Source organism: Apis florea, unplaced genomic scaffold (genome assembly GCF_048593485.1).
Source record: "Apis florea isolate Af1SG1 unplaced genomic scaffold, ASM4859348v1 contig_2291_pilon, whole genome shotgun sequence".
Lineage (NCBI taxonomy): Eukaryota > Metazoa > Arthropoda > Insecta > Hymenoptera > Apidae > Apis > Apis florea.
Window position 1 is genome coordinate 3,646,609 of NW_028256553.1, and position 23,356 is coordinate 3,669,964.

General features: G+C 34.7%; 1 protein-coding gene across 1 annotated transcript in view; it reads right to left on the reverse strand.

The window, feature by feature from the left end:
- Positions 1 to 23,356, reverse strand: part of ci (transcriptional activator cubitus interruptus) — a 55,138-nt gene that overhangs the window by 20,290 nt on the left and 11,492 nt on the right. Inside the window, exons 2-3 of the mRNA XM_086903457.1 lie at positions 1,918 to 2,186; positions 642 to 731 (exon numbers count right to left, since the gene is read on the reverse strand). Coding sequence (XP_086759583.1) covers positions 642 to 731; positions 1,918 to 2,186 — 359 coding nt within the window. The remainder of the gene's footprint in view (positions 1 to 641; positions 732 to 1,917; positions 2,187 to 23,356) is intronic.

The following is a 23,356-nucleotide window of genomic DNA, read 5'->3' on the forward strand; positions in this document are numbered from 1 at the left end:
AAATCAATATCGATTAAACAATTGTTAGTTAAATAACAATCTATATTTTTACAATTATTTCACGTTATATGAATTTAAAGGTGTATAATAATTATTGTAAGTAAATATGTGTCATTAAACTGTTTATCTTTATAATGAAATATTGAAATTTATATATTCATGTAAATATTATCAGTAAACGTTTCGAAAAATAACATTATAATGCAATAATTGCACAAAATTTATACGATTGAAAAATTGAATGAATATGGACACGTAGTAATAAACTGACATTTTCCCGTATTTATAAAATCGAGATTATTATCTCATCCAATATTGTTATTAATTCTTTGCGATTCTTGAAATAGAATTTTGATACGGTGCTTTTTATATTAGAAAAGTTAATGTGGCAGAAGAATTTTTTATGGAACAGGTCATTCGAGGACCATAAAGTTACAGAAGCGACCAAAGTTTCAAGCTTGAACACGTTGGGAGAAATTTTTGAAGACTAAAAATGCGGTGTCGAATGTCGGTGATTTTATCGATCTTGTCACATTGCATTAAACTCGTTCACGAACTGTGTTTCGATTTTGATAGAAGATAATTCAGAGGACTTTTTTTTTTTTTTAAAGTATTTTATTAATATAAAACTGAGAACTCACCGTCAATGGAAAAGGGGAATTCTGAGGAAGCGAGGGTGCTTGCTGGTCCTGCGGCGTGCAAAAGGTACTCGGGCCCCAAACCACCCAGTCCTGAGAAGAAGAAGAAGAAAAAAAAAAAAGATTAGACAACGGGGAAGAAATTTCATTTCAAACAGGAAATAATACTATCCCGTATCGTGGACCGTGTCTAACGAATTCAAAGGCCTCAAAGAGATTCTTCCGGCGGAAATGCGGGCTCCTTACAGCTTCTATGCTATTTAATAACAGGGATGGTATGCTCTACTGCCTCTTTCATTATGTTTATCCGGGGAAAAACGAGGATGAAAGGGAGAAATTGAAGAAAGATTGAATATCATTAGACTCAAAGGTTTGCTCTTTGAAAATGTATTGTACGATCAATAATTATGCAAATTTAATTTGTTCACAAAAATAAAAGTGAACTTATTCGATTAAATTAATATCTAAAGAATAAATACGGTTTTTATCGTCCTTGGCAAAATCTTGACTTCAATTTACATATATCTTTTATTCGTGATATTATTATGGACATTGTTCAAATTATTATCTATAATTTATACGTGTATCTAATATTAAAAAAAGTTAAAAAATTGTTTTTAAGAATTGTCATAAAAAAATTCTCTAAGGTTTTGTTTTTTTGTTAGTTTTAATTATATTTTGAAAAGTTATTTGACAAAATATCTTACGTTTAAAGATTTCTACATTTTTTAAAAAAATATTTACACATATCTAATGTTATTTATTTATAAATATAATTAATCTAATTGTCGAATATTGTATCACAAAATAAAATCGTTAATTCTTTTTATCATGAACACAATTATTGATGTATAACAATTAAATATTAAATAAAAACTAGTGAATTACTCTGTAAACTAATTAATCAAGTATAATACTATAACAATATTAGATTATAAATTCCATCTTTTTACTTTAAAACAATAATATAATAATAAGTTCAGACAATCAGAACGGAAGAATAAATTCAAAAATTCAAATTATCCAGAGCTGAATCGAAACAAATTTTTCCTAGGTAACAACTAAATTATCAATTATGCTTGAAAATTTAAAAATACATCGAGATAAAAAAAAAAAAAATCATAAAACTGCATTTCAACAATAAGAAACCTCTTGGTCGGTAGCCAGGATGTTCGAATAAATTTCAAGCTCTCGACATGGACGTGATCGAAATTAGGCGACGTAGCCGGCCTCCTATCGTTCTAATTATCTCGAAACAAGTACAAGCCAAGGTAATTACCGTGTAACGAGGCGTTGGGACTGTGCGTGGAGGCCTGAAGCTGGTGGTAAAGGTGGTCCATGTAGTTGAGCCGGTAGGCGGGATGCAGGGCCGTATGCTCCGAGAGGGGGTGACTTCTGCGTAGAAAATCACCGCCGGAAGTCCCGTTGCCGGCTGCCCCGCCACCTCCGCCCCCACTGCCACCGCCACCTCCGCCACTCGCACCGCTACTCGCTCCGCCACCGCCACCGGTGGCTGCACTGCCGATCGCCGTCGTGCTGCTGGACAATCTGGAATGAAAAGAAATTATAGATTTAGAAGTGGTCGTGTGTTTCCAATTCCGGAAAGGAATTTTATCTGTGTGAGACAATATTCTCGTTCAAAATTCGTAAGATCTTTTGCTGTTGCTTGGGATAGGAATTTTATTAATTATTTGGGATCGTTGCTTTTAAAATTATTCGAGATAAAAGTTTTAATTGTATGGAATAATATTATTTTAGCAGAGCAAAAGAAACTTTTTAAACTTGGATTTAAACTCTTAGTTTTAAGTAGGGAAGAAAAAATTTCGCGTGTAATTATACAGTTTGCATTTGTTTGGAAATTGGAATTAATGATAAAAATATCAATACGATAAGAAATCGTATATCTATATGAATATTAAAATTATAATTTTAAAATTAATTACTATTTAATAATATATTTTTCTTTGCATCAATAAATTTTATTGGCAAATTGTCCATAAGTCATCAACAGTTTAAAATTGATAAAACGATTTACAATATTAATAATACAATTTTGGTCTGCAAAAAAATTAGTCGATATATTTCAAATAACATGTTAATATACATTATATTATTTTAGATTTAAAAGACATAAAATATAAAAGAAGATTTCTGTCGGAACTATAGAAAAAAATATCTTATTTACAAATATTGTAACTATTATGATTTGAAAATTATTATAGTCAAAATAAACAGAGTTTGGTCAAGAATCGCATTGTTAAATCTTATCTTCAAGGACATCATATTCTTCAAAAAAAAAAAAAATAATCTAGACCTTCAAATTTGCAAAAAGAACAGATCTTAATTGTTTCAAAGAAAAACTAAACTAAATCTTCTTCAAAGCGACGTTTGTCATCTTGATGAACGGTTAAAGAAGCAAAGAAACCTTCTCGAAACAGAGACGTAATTCAACCAGGGGATTAATCATCCCGAAAGGACAATATAAAGAGAGTAAACGCTCGTTTAACGAATGAAATTACGACACGCTCGAAGCCGCGACAAATGGCGCGTGTCGCTTCGTCAAACATTCTATTTTTGCCTTAGTCGACAGAATCTTCTAGCAAGAAGAACAGGTGTCTTCTAGCAAGGCAAGAGCTCGTTTCCCACCGTGTTCCTGAAAACTATGTTCGATTTTCCTTTTCTTTTTTTCGGTTAGTGGACAAAGGTATGTCCCAAGAAACCGAGAATAAGAAGAAGTCATTTATAAATCCAGGAACTGCGAGTAGAGCGCGCCACAGTTTCGATCCTGAACCGTGGACCGTTCGTTACGCATGAAATATCGGGAAATGACGCGTGTCTTATACCACTGACCCTGTTTGTCTTTGAAAATTATCTGTTTGTACACCTTTTCTGCAATTTTATTTTCATCCAATTACCGATGACGAATTGACCGTAACAATGTTATTACATATAAGGCATTTTATTAACAATTTTTCGAGATTCTTCTAATTATGTACTAAATCTATTATTATTAATTTCGAACGTATCTTTCTATCTTTGAATTTCCAACAACTTTTACAACTTTTTGTTAAAGTTTTGACGAGCATATATTTAAAAAAATTGGATATAAAAATGAATATCAAAGATCGTAAAAAAAAAAAAAAAAAAAAGTTCTTATGATCATTATGATCTTAAACAAATTACTGAATTGAAATAAAATAATTCACTCATTCGTCCATTTAATGCAATTGAAATAACTTCTCGTCTCCGTGAACGAATCCTTTCGATTAAATAAAAATTTCTCCATATTCGGTCATACAATGAGAATCAAGGAGATAATATCTTTACACGATTGCGATCCAAGAAGTCGGTTTTTATTATTCACGCGTGATGTGAAAAACGACAAAGGGGGTAGAGAAACTTGCGAGAATAAAGCGGCTTGCGTTTTGACTGACGACCATTCGCCACGCTCGAATCATCAGGAAATGGCGCGTGTCTCGTAGTTTCAAAGATATTCTCTCTCTCGACAGTTTAGTCGTTAGTGCCTCTTTACGAGCACCTCTCTCTTTCTACGAGGATCCGAGATTCTTCGAGGATTCACAAAGGACCGTCAGGTGGCCTGAGATCTTTATTGGAAACTTGCTGAGAGGACCTTGTGTCCACCGAGAGCCTTCGTGTAACTCACTGCCAAGGCCGTACACTCGTGGAATTTCTTTGGAATTTAGTTGGATACTTTCGGAGAGAACGAGTAAATTTTGCTATTGTAATATTTTGCTAAAATTTGAAAAATCAATTATTTATTTGAAGAAGATGGTTTTTTGTCCGTCAAATATTACAACCATCGTTGATGAAATTTAATTTTATTATTAATTCGAAAAAGATCGTATTTTCTTGTCAAACATCCATCCGTAAATATGTTAATTTAATTTCTGGAAGAGATTTAATTGTACGTAAATCGAAGAATTTTTTTTCAACAAAATATTTCGATTTCTTGGACGTAAATATTTAATTGATGTATCTCTCAGAAATTGTAACTTTTATGAACATTTGATAAACAGAACGCGATCTCAAAATTCGAAATTGAAGACAGTTTACAAAGGGATCGTAGAAGTCAGGGAAGTCAATTAAAATCACGGATAGGTATTTTACCATCTGCCTTTAAATTAACTTGTTTGACTGTTTCCTGCATTCCAGTATGTGTTCCAAGAGAAATTCCTGATATTTACGTCCACCCTTCTTTCCCAGTCATAAATTTTTATCCAGGGAACGTGTGCTTCGGTAAGTAGACATGTTTCTACTCCTCGTGTCAACAGGAACGATTTTATGGAGGCGTTCATTACATCATGAGAAAATTAGCGAAGTGAAATTCAGTAGCTCAAGTCAATGATTTCCGGTTTCCATTCATTGCAAACGTATTCTTAAACATTCTTCAAAGTATCGAACGTCAATTATCGACACGAGAAAATAAAGAATTCAATTATGAATATTTCATAACAGAAGAATAAGAATTCTCTGGAAAATTTCGAAAAAATTCGAGAAAAACTAGATGCTTGGACAGACAAATGAAAATATAAGACGTGAAGAAACGAAAACAGCGAAAATGAAACGTGGAATAAAAATTATTGTCAGAAGATAAATCATCAAGTGGAACACGAAATGAATCGCGAGGAAAATAACGAAGAAATACGAAAGAAATGGATTATTGGTCTAAAAAGAAAGAAGAATAAGAAATTATATCTTCAGATTTATCTTGTTCCTTGTTAATTGCCTATCGTATTTGTTTTCACTGTGTTACGAGGAATAATAAAATGGCGTTAAAAGCAACAGGCACAAAGATGGAGCCACGGGGAATAGAGACAGCAATTGGCGCGTGTCATAACGTTTTAACGCGTATTACGATGTTTGAGCCGGTCCCTGTCTAAATATTGGCTCCACACTGGCGCGAGTTTGCTGAGCAAAGACAACCGACACGACTGTTTGACTTTACTTAGAGTCCACGGATCTCGATTACTGCCTACTCGTTACCTGCTTTACGCGGCCGCCCCGTGTTAACAGGTTTGTTATACAATACGCGATATGTCGCCACCGAAAAATTATGAAAACACTTCTTCACCCGTCCCGTTTCTCTGCGAGCATTATCTTGAAAACGGCGAATTCTTTGATCACGATAAAGATTTGTTTTCAAGTTCATTGGTTTATTGAAAATTGTCTCTATTGTAATTATAAATTTCAAACTTGAAAGCTTCAAAAATTCACGTTTCTTAAAAATAACAATAAACTTGTCTTGAAATTTTTAAAACTTTCTGAGAAATGTTAATAGTATATTCTTAATTATGGAAAATCTAAATTTTCATTCAATGATTCTAAATTCTGGATAGTCCAAATTTTCTAAAAAGACTCTCTCTTCAAACTCTGATTTCTTTAATTGCAGATGGCGTCGAAGCATTTACGATCCACAGAATCAGAGGATAATTGAGCACAATTTATTTTATATTCATAGAAAGTTAAAACAACGAAAGAAAGTTAAAGAAAGTTAGAGAATTAAAACCAGAATTTCCGTAGATTTTGCTAAGAACGCAAATGAAAAAAATCAAAACGATACTTTCGTTTCGAGAAATAGGCCAATTTCATTTCGAAATGAATTGAAATGGGGTCGTAGAGAAGTCGAGGAACAAAAATTAGGACGCTTTGACAGGCTGCTTAGTAGCAGGGCCGTAAAAAGCTCGGCCAGTGAGGAGGAGGAGGAGGGACAGGGGACATAATTACAATGAAAACATCGTCGATCCCGTCGGCTCGACGTCTTTTTGCCCATTGCTTTCTACGCGTTCGTTGCCTAACGAATGACCAACAGAGACGGAAAATAACTTGCTAAGGGAGGAGGGAATGAGACCGATTCTATTTCGAATCCTGCTGAGTGCCAGATGACTCGTAGTGTACGCTTCTGCTCTTCCTTTTCTCTTCCTCCCTCTTTCTCTTCCTTTTCTCCGTCGAATCGCGCTATCTCTCTCCTTTCTAATGTCTCTCTTCCTAAAACTTCTTTTGGTTGTTTCTTCTTTGTCAAAGATTTATTTCATTTCTTTTTTTTTTTCTTATTTTATTTTATTTGTGAAAGAATATTTGAGACGTTGGAAAATTTCATTCTTTTTTTGTGAGATTAAAATAGACGGATGAACGTTGCTTCATTGTTTTTCGATTTTATCAAAAGATTTTTTTTCTTATGATAAATGTCGAAAAATTTTTAAATTATATCTTATTTATTAAAATAACTTAAATTCTAGATATTACAGAAATATGATTGCACATGTTATTAGATTGTTATAGATTTTTATAAAATTGTGACAACCTATTACCTTGCCATCAAATCATTTTGAATTAGTCATATATACATTTTTATATTATAGAAAATGATAGATCTTTAAAAAAGTAATAAAAATATAAACGAGGAAATTTAGAAATATGAATAACAAAAATCCGTTGTTAAAATATTTTGAAAAAAAATTTTAAAATAATATGAAAAACTCAAGAGGCGAATCTTTATAAATCTCGGTTCAGAGAACGAGAGGATAAAATTTTTATGTCGTGTTCACCATTTATCCCTTCCGTTTTTCCACACCGTCCTCCAATTAAGCTATTATTAATTTCTCTTTCGGTGTTTTTCTCACCGTGTATGCTCCATTCCCTTTCCACGCTTTCCGGGGCTGACAGTCGGCGAGGAACAAGGAACACGGAGGAAGGGATCGACAGATAAAACTCGAGTCGTTAACTCGACACGCCGGAAACCGACGCATCTATCTTTATCTACGGCCCGACTGCCGGCGAATCTGGGATCTTCTTGAAATTCCTTCGGCCTTCGACGACTCCTTTCTCCCGTTTCTTTCTTCTTTCTTCGTTACGATCGACTTTCTTTTGAAATTCTCACTAATTCACTTATTTATATATAAAATTCTTGATCGATATTTCCATTTATCTAATTTTTTTTCACGCTAATATAAATTTTGTATATCAGTATATTAGTATCGAGTTGAACGTTAATTCAATGTTTGAAAATAGAGAATATTAAATGAACGAATTTTAAATATTCTGAATTATTAAACATTCTGTGAAAAACTTCAAAAATGTATGAAAAATGTACATTATACATAATGTAATTATTAAAATTTATCAAGAACTATTTAAATTGAAATTATAACTTTTAAAAAATTTATCATAAAAGAATAATTATTGTTTTAAATTTTTTCATGTAATGATATTATCAAAAGATTAACGTTAATATATAATGTTAATTAACCTTTTACATTTTGCTTCTTTTACATGATATAAGAAAAATGAAAAAGATGTTATCGATTTTAATTAATACAAGAATTCAGACATATGTTCCAACTTATTTTTGCAGATTAACTGGTATTTATCGCAACTTTCGTTACGTCTTAGTAGGAAAAGAAGGGAAGCCTGGTGAAGTATTAAGGGTCGCAAGCTCATTAACAGGAACTTGTGGTAATGAGGCAAGCTAAGCGCTGCTCAGCAACATCTGCTAGGTTTCCCTTCTGTTCTGATGTAAAATTAAAAATTGGGAAGGGAGTCTTCCGCATAAATAAAATTTGAAAGAAAATTCATAAATTTTTCTAACCCTAAAATCTAAATTTTCTAAAAATAATTTTCAATATCATAAATACTATTTTAACGAGTATTTACTATATCTGTTTCTAAAATTATTTATATCTATAATATATACAATTTAACATATAAAATATTTTAAAATAAAATTATATTTTTATCTTTTTCTATTTATTATAACGTTTTATTATTAATTAATAATTATTTTAAATATTTTATAAATTTTTGTACGTATATTTTAAATTTTCTATTAATTAATTTCTAAAATAATTAAATTTTCTTTTTATAAATAAAATCAATCCTTTTAATTATTCTTAACAAACTTTTACATCAATTCATTTATTCAATCAAATTAATGAAAAAGAAAAATTATTTAAAATCTTCTAATCTAATTTAATCTAATCTATAACCCATTAATTTTTCTTTTCATATTAGATTGTGTAAATATGAAAAAATTTTAACAGATGAGGTTAAATAAAATTATTTCAATAAATTACTTTAATAATTTTTTATTTAATACTTGTTCAATCAAACGACAAATCAACTATAATATCTACTATTTAAATTTATTATTTTATTCGAAATTTTAATTAGTTACTTTTTCAACAGGTTAACGCTAAATCTGCTATAAATATACTACTCATAATTTCAAGAAAAATTTTTTGCAAATATCTTGAAGACACGATCAAAATTTACGAGAGAATTCCTTTTCCAAAATGCTCTAAATTCTATATCCATACATTTTAATATAAATGTTAAATTATGAGTGTTAAACAATTAACAAGTCGACAAAATTCCTGCTAACCAAACGAGTGACAAAATTTCCACGAACACAAGTCCAAAGTTTCGTTAATCGACGCGAAAATCCCTGGATGGAAGCAAGGTGCTGCCGTCCATTTCGAAGTGACTAAACACCAACACATAGCGGAGGGAGACGAGTTTCACGGCTTTGCCTTGGATTAAGTCGGGAGTCCAACACTTCCACAGGGTTTCAGGTTATGATATTTATTCCCCCGGCTCGGTGAGCAAGCCGCAGGATGATCGGGAGGGAAAGGAAACCATATGGGCGACGTGGCACGCGCTTCAAACGCGGCCACGAAAAGAAAACGAGTCTTGGAGGGGAAAAAATGGGAATTTTTTTTCCCTCTCCGCGTATCCGTGGGATCTATTCTTGATTTAAGCTCGACTGGAAAGGAGGAAATGGATCTCAGGGGAACGGTTGGTAGCGATTGAAGAGGTGGAGTGGATGGAACGATCGAGCATAATAAGAGTTGACAGGTGTCACGCGTGGGTGGGGTACGTGTGTTGGTGTTTATCGATGGAGTTATTAATTCGTTTGAGAGACTGGTAACGCTTTTCGTTGATTAATTTGATTAATTGGTTGATAGGGTGTCGAATGATCGATGAATGGCTGGAATCGGGAAAAGTGGTTTTATTCGTGAAAAAATTTAAATAGTAGATATAATGAATGGAGATTGATGAAGAGAGATCGTGAATATGTTAATTAGGGGATTGAAATAAACTCTTGTTCGAATAATTATTGAATTTTAATTTTAATTTCTGCTTGCCAATGTTATTTCATCATAAGTAATATTATTTAAATAATAATATATTAGGAAGATTGATTTGATATCTTATGTGGTATTTAGATTCATTTGATTTCGTTAGAAAAAAATGTAAAGGTGTTTTTTCATGATTTTCACTGAAACTAACTTTTCTTAATTTAGACGGATATATTTATTATTCAATTATAGATGTTTTTACAAATATTCAAATATAAAAGTTTAAAAAGTTGCTCTTGAAAAGTATTTTTTATAAATGAATGTTGCGTTAAAGTAAAGTATTTGAGAGAAATTTTCTCAACCCCATGAGAAAAAAATATATAAATGTATTCCTTTCAGTTTTTGTAAGAAAAACTTTTTTTTTAATTTCTTATTTTTAATCGAATATTTTATAAATTAATTATTTGAAAATAATTTATTCCTCAAACAAGATTTTAGATTTTAAATTAAACATCTCATATCAAATAAATTTATTTTACTTGAAATAATTATTCGTTCTTATGGATTATTGAAGTAGAAAAAATTTTCTAATTTTAAATAAAGGCAAAAAATTGGCATTTTTTTTCGTTACATAACACTCAATTTGTTTAAAACCTTTGACACAATTGTCTCTTTCTTTTTTCTTCTATTTTCGACTGTATTGGATAAAAAGAGAAATGGTTGATATTCGAGATACAAGTATCCATGATACTCGAGGCGCTAATGGAAACACACACTGTCAATTTCAGCGATTTTCTGGTAATTTCGTGGACCCTGTCCACGATTCATCTCGTTGAGTTTGGCAGCTTGCCAGGGACGCGTCGAGCAACGAGCGTCGAAAAGAGCCAAGAGAATTTCTTACTGCGAAAAGTCGTGAAATCCCATGTTGTGCGGGGTTATTCTCCTCGTTCATACGAATATAGTCTTTTAAACGACGTTTTCACGGGGTCGTAGTTCATTTGCGAGACTTTATATTTAGCCCCACGATTGCCTGAGAACGAACCTGTAGGGTCATTCTTAATCATCCGACCAAAGCTTGGTTTTCTTTCTAATCTTGGATTTTATTTATTGAAATAATATGAATGGAATGATGCAACTTTTTCGAAAAACGTTACTTTTTAATTGAACTTTATTATATTTAATCTATTGAATGTTACCATGTTAATTATTAATATTAAACTCTCTCGTTTAGAGTTTGTGGTATCTTTCTTAATCTTCGATGTATTAAAATTATTTTACTCCCTTAATGTTACATTACATACTCTTCTATAAGAATATTATGAAAACTACGTTTAGTTCTAATTACTCGATCGAGCTCAATCGACACAAAACGATCCATAATTTCGCTATAAATTATTACTAAAACCCAACACCGAAATTGCAAAATCTAAAAATATAAACAAACAAAAAGAAAAACCATGTTTCTCCTCGAAATAAATCAATTCGTAAATCTAAATTTCACATAGAAACAGTTCACATCGTAATTCTAACCTTTGTTCCGTCAATCGATAAAGAAGGAATTTTCCCTCGTCAACAACAGTCCAAAAAGCCGGAATTTAATTCCAAGAAATCGTTCACCGCAGTGAGTACATATTACGAATCCAGCAAGAAACGTGTTCCTCGTCAAACGGTTCCCCGTAACGACTCATCGAGCAACAGTTCGAGCCCATAAGTATTCCCTTAATCGACCTTATACGTCTCGTGAGAACTGGCCGCAATGTTTTCGTGGCCAAACAAACTGTCCCTCCTCCCTCCCCTCCCCCTCTTCCTGTAAACACCTCGACAAGGGCTAAATGAGGGCCTCGTTAATCAAGATATTTACACGCGAGCACGGTCGCCGTGGCATCGATATGCAAGCCGTGGCAGCGGCTCGATCGAAGCCGCTCCTTCGTTGAAAATCCGGCCTAACGCCGTTCTACGCTAGCGCGTTATTTATAGGCTATTCGAACGCTCCGTAGCGCCTCGCGAGAGTACGTGAGTCTAATTCATTTAAAGCGGATACACACATTCGCGGCGAGAATTCGTCCATAGGAGAGGGGTGGGGGAGTATGGAGGGAAGACAGCGGTTTCGAGAGCTCGTTACGACGGAATGTTTCTTCGATTAGCATAACGAATTAATATTACACCGGTCCTACCATGGGACCGTGTTGAAACGCGACGAATCGCGAGATGTAGAGGGAACCTGTTGCGCCTGTTCTGGAGCTATTTATTGAAGCGACGACGAGAAAGGTTTTTTTTTTTTTTATCGCTTGTTGTTGAAATATGTATGATAAATATGTCAAAAATGTAGAAATGTTTTGTATACATTGAAACGAGTTAATTCTCTCGGGAATTATGGAGAGATCCCGTTTTGAATGTGCCACGAATTTTACGTCGTTTTTTATTACACGTTTCGGAGAGGCAAAAACACGCATCTCAATAGCTTATAAAAATACGTTCATTATTTATTTTTGATACTTTGGTGACTAATTTCCTTTTAAGTGTGTTCATATTTCTGGGCATCCGTTGTTACATTATTGAATAATCCGAAACGATTGAGATTGTTAAAAAGGACAAGTATATTCTCGTTTAAAACGAATGTCTTATTTCACGAAAAAGAATTATTAAAATTCTTTCCATAATGGAATCTAAAAGTTTCTTAAACGGTTAAATATAATGAAGTAATTATTTGAATTAAGATTTTAAAAAAATGTCAATGTATTCAGTTTCATATAATCATCAATAAAGTATAGCTTTATCATTATATAATATGGAGTTAAAAATAAAAAAAAAATATTTGTCATTTATTTTTATATTATGGAATTTATATGAAAAACATCATTTTCTTCATTTTTGTTATGGTTATAACAAATATATATGATAAATATATATTTGAGGATATATTTGTTTCTAACAAAAAGAACTCATCACTTTTTCTTTTTTTTTTTTAAATTTTTTCCAAATAAAAACCGAACAATAATTGTTTAAAATATGAAATGAATTCAGTACGTGAATAAAAGTTAGTTAAAAAAAAAATAAATTGATAAAAATATTAAAACTGCAAATAGATTTGATATAATTACATATATAATAACAAAATACATATACTAATTAATCATAATTTTTATAGTTTAGTTACCAATTACCTATTTCCATTTAAAAATAAATAATTAATGCAATAAAGAAAGTTGAAGTTTAGTGAAATAAGAGCATAATAATTTGTACTAGAACCATCTATTATTTTAATTATATCTTTATCCAAATGCTATAAAATTATTTATTCCATATCTACTTCTATTACGTAAACCTGCACAGGTTTATAATTATTATGACGTAAAAATAAGACAGTCCAGTTCTATTTACTCCGTTTAATCTTCCGCTAAATCTCTCTTAAAATAGACTAAAAAATGGAGCCGTATTAAACGATCAATTGAAGAGAAAGAAGAAACACATCTTGCTCCCCGTTGATACCATTTTAAGAGAACTTTCTTAAGGATTAAAAGAGCGATCAGTGAATGTGCCAGTCTTTTTTATTTTCTTTTTTCTCTCTGTCTCTCTTTTTTCTTCTTTTTTTCACCATTGCCATTAGCAGTTTCTCTACGAATGATGCCGGTTACCTGTCTTGTCGCGGGGATGCGCGGTCGAGCGACGTTAATGCGCTTTTTGTGTTTCCGCGAAAGAAATTTATCGCGCCACCCGCTGGATTTATCGCGCCTCTCCCTGCCATCGTTTCTTCTAACCCTTGCGAACGCGACACGAAACGGTCTCGAAGGAGATCTCGAAGGAGAACAGTTGTTTTCCCTTTCGTTTCTCTTTTTTCTGCATTTAAGAATTTTAAGATTTGAGGAAAGAAATTGTTTCGTTAATTGTGAATAACGATTGTTATATTTTATGTAGATATAGTGGATGAAAAATGATATAGCTTTCCATTGAAATAAAAAAAGGTCAAAGTAAAGTTAAACGTGAAATTAAAGTAAAATCTTCCTTTTTTATATTGTATCTTCTCTTATCTCCATTTATGTATTATACAGCAAGAAGATTTTATTTAATATTGTTTCCTTTCTCCTAGTACATAGTATACAGTTTTCGAACACCGATATCAATCAACAATTGTCAGAGTAATTTTAATATTATTAAAAAGAAGGATATTTATAACTGTATAAGAAATATTACAAAATTTTTGCAAATTTCAACGAACGATTGAACGATCGAATTAAAAACTCATGTACCAATGTACTTTCACAATCTCTTCGCAGAATCTTTAAATTAAAATTAAAAATTGGAATCTAGAACATTTACTCATCTGAAATTAATTCGCCCAAAATTAACAAAATTATTTCACCCTTACTGCTTAAAAAAAAAAAAAAAAAAAAAACTCGAATTCCATCCAACACCTTGCCCCGGTATTATTAAGTCCACAAACCCTTTTGAGAAACAAACTGCCGAAAGGGGCCATTAATATTCACGAGGGCCCGTCACGCGTGGCCAATTAAACGGTGCGGCGCGAAAAACTCGGGAAACCGACCTCCTCCCGATTACTAATCGAGACGTTGGTCCCCGTCCAAACGGAGGCTTTGCCCATGGAGGCTTTCCTCTCGCGTGCTGATCGAACGGCCCGTTAAATCACCACGCTTTCCCCTTTTAATTAACGATGATCCGCTCGTGAGTAGACGTGACGCGGGGACGTGACGTCGGCTGGGGGTGAGGGCCGATTTACACGCGAGATTCGACTACCGTTCGCCGGTTTTTCAGGGATACAGAGAGGGACGTGGATACGTGACGGGTGTACGGTATACACCCCCGGTCGGTTTCACGGCGTAGAAAACCTACCCGGGCCTCTTTGTCGCCTTCTTCCTTTTCAGGTTTCGGTAAAATCGACATGCAAGGCAGGCAGCTCGTGGCCTCTGTCGCCACGACAGGATGCGACTGGTCGACTCTAATGAAGTAATTCGTGCGCAAAAACGTCGCGGTGTACACCGTGAATTATTCATCGGCCAAGCGCTGGAAAACGTTCCGCCCCGTGGGGACGGGGGGCTCGAATGCTTATGAGCAGCTTTTCCTTCTATGCGCGGCGCCGTAGTACTTTTTCCCTCCCCTTCCCACGTGGGAATTCGTTAACGTGGAATTGATTCGTCGTGAAAGAAATCGAGAGTGTTTTGTCGAATGATTGGCGAGGGAATTGTGCGGAGGGGGGTTGTCGAGATTTGGGATTGGGGGTATTTTATGGATGAAAGAAGGGATTGATTGGGTCGATTAATTGCATTTGAATTAATTCAGTTGTTTTTACAATTATATTAATTAATTACAGATACTTTACACTTTCAGATATGGAATTTAAAAATATTTGTGATGTATATATTTGTAAAATTATAAAATAGTAAATAATAAGATAATATGTAATTTGGGAATTGTTAATTAGTATGGTATAATTAAGAAGAGAATATCCGAAACGACGTTTACCACGTGTCAGTGAAGGATTGGATGGATACGGAATCCATGGAGCTACGTCAATCCCTTAGACCGCTGGTTATTGTCGACAGCTGCCATATAATAACGCCCGATGATTGATACCTCGCACCAGCTATGCATATCAACTCGATAAATCTCGGTTGGCAAAACAATTGCGATTCACATGGTTATGTAGTAATACTTTTTATTCACTGATATTATACACTGCTATTAGAACACTGCGAAACTAACCACGGCGGAAATCCGTCACGCGTAATAGCCTCCATTTATTCTCTAACTCGAGATTAAGTACTTTGATTTCGTACGTAACTTTTAACTTATAATCGTTCCAACATACGTATTTATCACATTATTGCATATATTTAAAAAAAAATGGGCAAACTTTGAAAATATGTACGATCTTTAACCTTTATATTACAATTTTAATAAAATTCATTCCTCGGCATGATATATAATCGAACAAATTACAGATTAGGCCAAATATCCCATCCCCACGCAAATAAATCACGAAGTCTCCATCTTCTTTCCTCCTCTTTCACCAACAACGATCCCGTTCGATCCCGAAGAGAGAGAATTGACTCAATATTTGCGCAACACGTTAAGACGTTGCCGAAGAATAGCGGACACATCGTCGAAAGACATTCCGTGCCGTGTGGGAAGTAACGATCCGTGGAGAGATGAAAAAGGGACGAGGCAACAGCGCGGTGCAACATGCTGTGGGCGAAGGGCCAGGTGGAGGGAGAGAGAGAGAGAGAGAGAAAGAAGGAGGGAGGGAGGCTCGAAGGAGGGAATAGGGCCCCAGGTAGAAGAGGAACGAATATCGTGGCTACACCGAGGGCCGTGACTAATGACTCTATTGACGCTCGGACAGAGAAGTTGGAACCAGAGGAGAACCGAAGGTCGTTTACCGGCACAGAGGAACCGACTTCTCTTCTTTCTTCTCTCTTTTCCTCCCCCTCCTTCCTCCTCCACGTTTGTTGAACCATCGTCGATGGCCTCCTCTCCGAGTCGCTCGTTATCTCCGAAGGAGTTTCGAAAAGGAAGGTCAGAAAGTGTCGCGGCTGACCTTTCGGTAATGAAGCTAATGCCGAGCGCGACGGGTGGCTGTGTGGACCAGCATTTCTCACCACGCTCCTCACGGCCCTTTCTTTTCCTCCTCCACCATGGTGGATGGTGGACCCAGTTGCATCGGTGATTATTAGGAGATTGAGATCGCTTTGAACCGAGGCTGGGACCGAGAGGAGAGAAAGTTTGACGAGGTCGTTGAGGAAGCGTTCCACTTGGATCGAAGTCAAAGTGGTAATTGTAAGGAATTGAACGTCTTTTAAGATTTGCGTTAAATAAGTGGAAAAAGTACAAATAGAAATATATAACGAATATTAGAGGATTAATAATATTTCTTTCAATGTTTAAATCAAATGTGGACAATTGTTATTAATGTTTCTATGGATTCGACGTTAAATAAAATATTAAAATAAACTTATTTATAATAATCCGATGAATAAGTGTTGAAAATGATTATATTCTATTTTTTTTTTTTTTATTTCTTATTTCTCGCATAATATTTTCTTCGTGAAAGAAATATCTAACGAATCGAGAAGAATTTATTTACAGTAAATATTATTTCTTTGGCATATTTAAAGAATATATTTTATTGGAATTCCAATTACAAAACCTCTTCACCTCTTAACTTCTACTTCTCGAAACTTTCATCCGTGTCCAAACAAAACCACCCCAAAAATTTCGAAGCAAGGGACACCGTGACCAATCGAGCACGAAAAATCCCACCAATCCCCTCTGTGCTCACAAGAAATCGATTTCCAAATTGCTCAAGTAATTCCCCATCAAGGGGGATGCAACAAAGATGATACAAACTCTTCGAAGGGAACTCCTCGATGGGGAAAAAAAATCGCGATACGATCAACCCAGAAAAACACTCTCGTTTCGTTCAACCTGGTCCTCGATCGTTCCAAGTCACTTTTTACCCCGAAACTCTTCTTCCTCCCCCCCCCTCCCTCCCCCTCCCCCCCGTCGAAACTCTCGCCCCGTGGGCAGAAACGATGAAGATTTTAGTTATGCCCCGCTCTCCCCTCCCCGCCCCTATACCACTCTAAATTGAAGAAGCCGCTACGTTTTGTCACGCTTTTTAGGCAGAACGCTGTAACGCGGCCGTGATTGCCTCGTACAATTACCTTCTCCGGCTGTACCCCGCCACCTCCACGGGTCCCATCGGGCCCAGTCGTTTTTCTATCCCCACCGGTGTGTACGCACACCTACAGCCTAATGTACAACACGGTGCGAGCAAGGCATAAAACGACGAGGCCCCTCTTTTTGCCCGGACGCCACGCTTCATTCCGGCCAGGCGAAATTACTGGCCGCTTCTCTTCCTTTCGTTGGAGCGAGAGAGAGAAAGAGAGAGAAGCAAAAGAGACAACCTTAGGCAACCTAACCTCGATCACGACACGCACTGCTCGCGAGCGTGAGATTAAGTTCTTCCGACGAATTTTGTTATTCGTGGAGAAATATCTGATTCGCGATGTTGAATGTGGTACAGAGAGATTGTATAAGGTATTTAATATACAATATATTCGTGAGATCAACTTTGAAAAGTTGATTCTGATTGCCAAAGTAAGTGTAAAAGTTGGTATACGAAAATATTGATTGGGATGATTTATCAATTTTTGTTTGTCTTAACCTAAAATTGACTCTCCAACATGTTCTGTGAGATTCTAGATGAAGATGGAACGAAAAATTAATAAAATTATGAACAATCTTTGTTTGATAGTAATGAATGATTATTGTAAAAAATAATATTTTGATATATTAAGTATCTAGTGAGTAATGAATAAATAACAATGAACAAGTTATTTGAATATAATCAAATTTCGAAAATTTTATTATTTACACTTTTGAATTAATTTGAATTAATAATTAATGATTCGAAAGATTTGCTACGAATAGATTCGTTTGAAAGATTTCTTTGAGTCCTTGAAAATTCTACAAGTTATATAACGCTTTATGAACCAGTAATTAGCCGACATTGTCGTAGACAATGAAGATTAATTTGTGACTAACAATAAATATTTGTGACGAGTTTTTCATCGTTGATACAATTTATAAGAGAGAAACAACTGCTATGACTAGATTGATTTGATGTTTTGCAAACAATTGCTTCAAAGTCGTTGACAATACCGCGAATAAAGCGCAGCCATTGTGTGTTGCACAATGTTATGCACGTTTGATGTAGACATCTCAAAAACATAACTCAACTTTCTCCCCGTAGACAAGTGACCACGAAAACATATCGAAACGTATCTAGAGATCCATATCAAGCATACATAAAAATACAGAACATATCAGATCCTGTAATGCAGTTGGGTTCAAAGAATTCCTCGAGTTTATATTCAAAATGACTAGGTACAAGCTAATATATAGAACGTGTATCAACGAAAACTTCTCCAAACATGATACACGATACATATCACTCATAAAGAGAAAGCCAAACTATTTAGACATCCTCGACATCGTTATAACGTACCCTATCATTAACGATAACTGGTATTAAATAGTGAACATGTAATGCTTCTTACACATTAATTAATTAATTAGAAGTTTTTCTTAATTTAAATTGCGATTCTCATATTTTCAATTACTTTTTATAATTTTGCCACGTATTATTTAATATAATATAAAACAATAAAGAAATAAAAGATATTGAGAAATTCTGATAACATATGATTTCTAATATAATTTATATAATAGATTCGGGCCACTTCGATCGAAAATATTATTGCCATTATATTTTTACTACATAATAGTCGAATTTTTGTCATTCGATTTCGCAATTTTATTTAATAACAACAAAATAACAAATTTGTAATATTTCAACAATAACTTGAAGATCGATTCATGAGAGCCATCCCTTCACTTCTCTCTAAGAATAAAACGGTTCGATCAAAGAGGCTTGCGTGCGATGACGAGGAGGATCCACGAAAAGGGTGGGGGGTCGACGCGTCGTCGTTAATTTCCCCTTGATCCTACGAAGCACCATGGTCGCGAGCGCAAACAGCGTCGTGTGCTCGCGCGAAGCAAGGTCGACGCGAGTGCGAGCTTACAAGATTCTCCTCCGCCACGCTCACGACCTCTTCCTTCTTCTCTGCGCCACCGTCCTCCTCCTCCTCCTCCCCCTCCTCCACCTCGAACCACCTACCCCGTCGTGGTCGCGCTAATAAAATGCTGCACTCGGCTCGTTCGCATCGCGAGGAGCCCTCTTTACATTTACATGGCTTGCTCCTCGAGGCCGCTCGCGAGGACATCGCGCTCATGAATTTATCCCGTGAATCGCGCATGGAAGAGAAGAGGGGGCCGAGATGATAGCCGGATAACACGTTGGCCGTATCATTGGACCAGTTCTTGGAGATGCGAAACGCGAGCCGCGAGTGAGAATCGAAACGGATAAAATTGTTTGAGTATTGGCCAGTGTTTTTGTGACGTGGTGTTTTCGTGATGTTTATCGTATTAATTCTTAGAAATGGAGGTTCAGTATGGAGAGATAAATTTCTCTGGATGAAATTTTGCGTTTTGATTCTTTGCGTGATTCAAAACAGCGTTGTTATAGTTGGATAGAACAGAAAGTGTTATTATAGGTCCAAGAATGGATCATTCAGTAATGATTGTTAGATTGTGAAAGTATTTATGTATTTATTGGGAATTTAAGAAATGTATATTATGATATTTAAAGATTGTAACAGATGTTTATTTCATTTTTGCAGTTGTGATTGATGAAAATTTAAATTTGCAGTCTAATCGTGACACGTTTGCACTTGGTAAATTATGATAAAGAACAGTATTAACGTGAAAATAAAAGTTAGTGAGACATCTAGTGGCAGAAACAGAAATGATTGCCGTATAGATATAAAAATATAGATATACTGTATATAAATTTTGAATATTTATTAAAAAATTCATTTGAAAAGAGATATCTATGTTATTAATTGATTCATTATATAACAGTATTGCAATATGGAATTCATAGAATTATGAATTTCTTCGATTAAATGTGGAATGGTTAAGTAGTTTCATTAAATGGAATGGAATGAATTAATTATTTTATGAGATTGCCTTAATGCTTTATAAAGTATTAAGTTGAGTGAAAATGAAGTATTGAAATATAGAATACATTATTGGTATTGGTTTGAATATCTTGAATAATATTGCTCTACAAGTCATACTTGTTAATTTTAAACATAAACTTAATAATTTAATAACGATAAATATTAATTTGTAATTATTTTTCTTAATATTTCTGTCCTATATTCCTATTCTATCTATATTTTTAATATTTTTTATCTAATTCTAAATCATATAAGCTTATAAAATTTAAAAGAAAATATTTATATAATAAATTATAATCTTTTTAAATATAGGAAACAATATATAACAATATTTTCAATAATGTTCTACGTTACCATATTCTTTTCTTATTATTTGATTACAATATAAAGGATTAATCAGTATCACATACGTATCGTGAAACATTAAAATAAGTTGTAGATTAAGGAAATATATATAAATGCTATTTAATTATTATAATTTTAATTATTAAATTAAATATGTGATTTTTTACTATAGATATTTTCAAAGATATTTCTTACTTGAAATAATGGTGTAACTAAGTTATATTACTTGATATTTATATAAATTATTCCGTACATTATAGCAATTATATAAGATAAAATAATATAAAATAAAGTAAAAATTACATGATATTAAAAATAGTTAAAAGATCATAAATTTAAGCAATATTATACATGCTAAACTTCAAAACGATGTAGAAATAAAAAAAAAAAAAAAGAATATACAATCCGCACAATTTTTTATCCAAAAAACTTCCGTTTCATTATCAGTTTCTGTCAACCGAAGACATTTTTCAACAAAATAGAAAAAAAAAAAAAAAAAAGAATTTTGCGCGAGATAATTTATTAAACGAATTTGAATTTTATCTATACGTCTTGTAACCATCGTTGCCTTCACGGGAATAAAATATTACACTTGTACTTTTGAATAATATCGCACGATTAATAAATTGATTATACCATCACGATCGATGATGTCCATCTCTCCCCCTACCGTCGAAATATCTTATAGAATAATCGATTAAGAAATTGTCCGTTCAATAGAGAAACTTGGCTCCATGCAAAACAGATAATTAAAATACTTATATCATTGCACAAGAGCCGGCTTCGTGTTCAAAAGATCAGTGAAGCGGATCGAAAGGAATCTACCACGATTCTAAAAAAAAAAAAAATTAATTCGATCGCGAGCCAGCAGCCATATCTAAGTCGATCGCGCGAAAGTGGAGCCCTCTCCCCCCTCCCCCCCCCCTTAATTGAATCGAATTTACCATATATTTATAAATATATTCCCAATCCCTTACGTATAATCCAACCGATCGAAAAATTCCAACAGAGAAAGCCTCGAGAAAATACGTGCATACGTTTGTAAATTTTTTTTTATTTTCGAGTGCCATGCCCGAATCCTTCTCGATCGTTTAAATTCCAGAAAGCAAATCGAATCGAACGCTCCCACATCGCGTCGGCCATTTTGCCCCGTTTGAACGGTCAACCAAACAATCTGGTCGCTCGTAAACCCGGTTGATTTATTCGACGGATCAGCGTGGAACACCGGCTAATTAGCGCGATTAGCTTGCGCCACACGATCTTCGTATTCGTAGCTAGTGATCATTCGACGGACATGAATGGACGCCTCGAAGTTGGCTAATGCCTGAAACCTGGCTGATCGGGCGGGCAACGAGCGATCACGTTGAAAGGTGAGTAATATCTAGTTACCACGAGCCTCGCTCCTTCGTCGTATTTTATGAACGGCGAATTCTGAGAGAGAGAGAGAGAGAGACTGTAACACACATGGTCGATCATTATACCTATTGACGCGACGAAGTCGGTTGTCAGCGAAAGTGATGGAGAATTAACGATGGGATTAATTAGCGAATGATGGAGGGATTTTGAAGCGATAAAATATTATTGCATTGTAAATTGAAAGGTTTGAAATTTGATGAAATTCTGGATTACGAGAGGAGTACGATAAGTAGAGATAATTAATCGAACGAAAGTGGTTTTATTTCTTCAATTAATTTCTATATTGAAAAAAGTAAAAGTTCGTATAAAAGAGGAACGATAGTATTTTTTTATCTATTAAAAATGAAAAAAGTAATCTTTGAAACTAAATTCTAGAACCATTTTATATTAATAATTCATCTTAATTCATCTTAAAATATTGCAACTCAAATAAACTTATAAATGGAAAAGTGAGATTCATAATGATTAAATCCAAAACTATGTTATATGATCATCCCTTTCACTTTAACGTCATCACATTAATCCAAACACAAAACAAATACGATTCTATAAATCACGATCGTAAACGAATCTGAAACAAGAGACAAATAATCTTCAAAATATCGCACATAAATCATGCTCACCACACCAATTACTTATTTACACAAATCTCCTCGCCGTAACAAAATTTCCCTGTCCATGTGTGAAGCAAATGCATCAACTCATTCTCGGCAGAAAGCACGAGAGAAAGAGAGAGAGAGGCGAGTTCGAGCTCGCTCGTTTCCCAAACGTCTCAAGCACGGCGAGGATCCTCGGGGGCCTCCACCCCCGTGCGCGCCGCGGAAAGGTCATCATAAAGCCCCGGCTAAATTACACGACGCGCCATCGAGCGCATTCAATTAGAGAGGATACTTTACAGCAAACTCTCGTCCAGGGTTGATCCGCCCCTGGTGCGCGCAGGTTGCGCATAAGGCCCCTATTCGTTCGTATAAAGAGTGGAGCTGGAGCTCGTGTGCGCCCTCGTGCGTGTGGGTGCGCTTCGTGGTGGAAGGTGGTGGAGGTGGAGGTGTGTCGACAATCAAGATTACGTGGGCGGATACACGCGCAACCCAGCGCCGCCGGCCTGGCTGTCCTGTCCCGCTTCTTCTTCTTCTTTGTCGTGGATCTCCTCCCTCCTCTACTCTTCTTCTTCTTCTTTGGTCTCTTCTTCTGCTTCTTTTCGCCGCTCTATCGTTCTTCGTGCAGTGCCTGCATAGGTTTGTTCGTGGCAAGGATGTTCTTT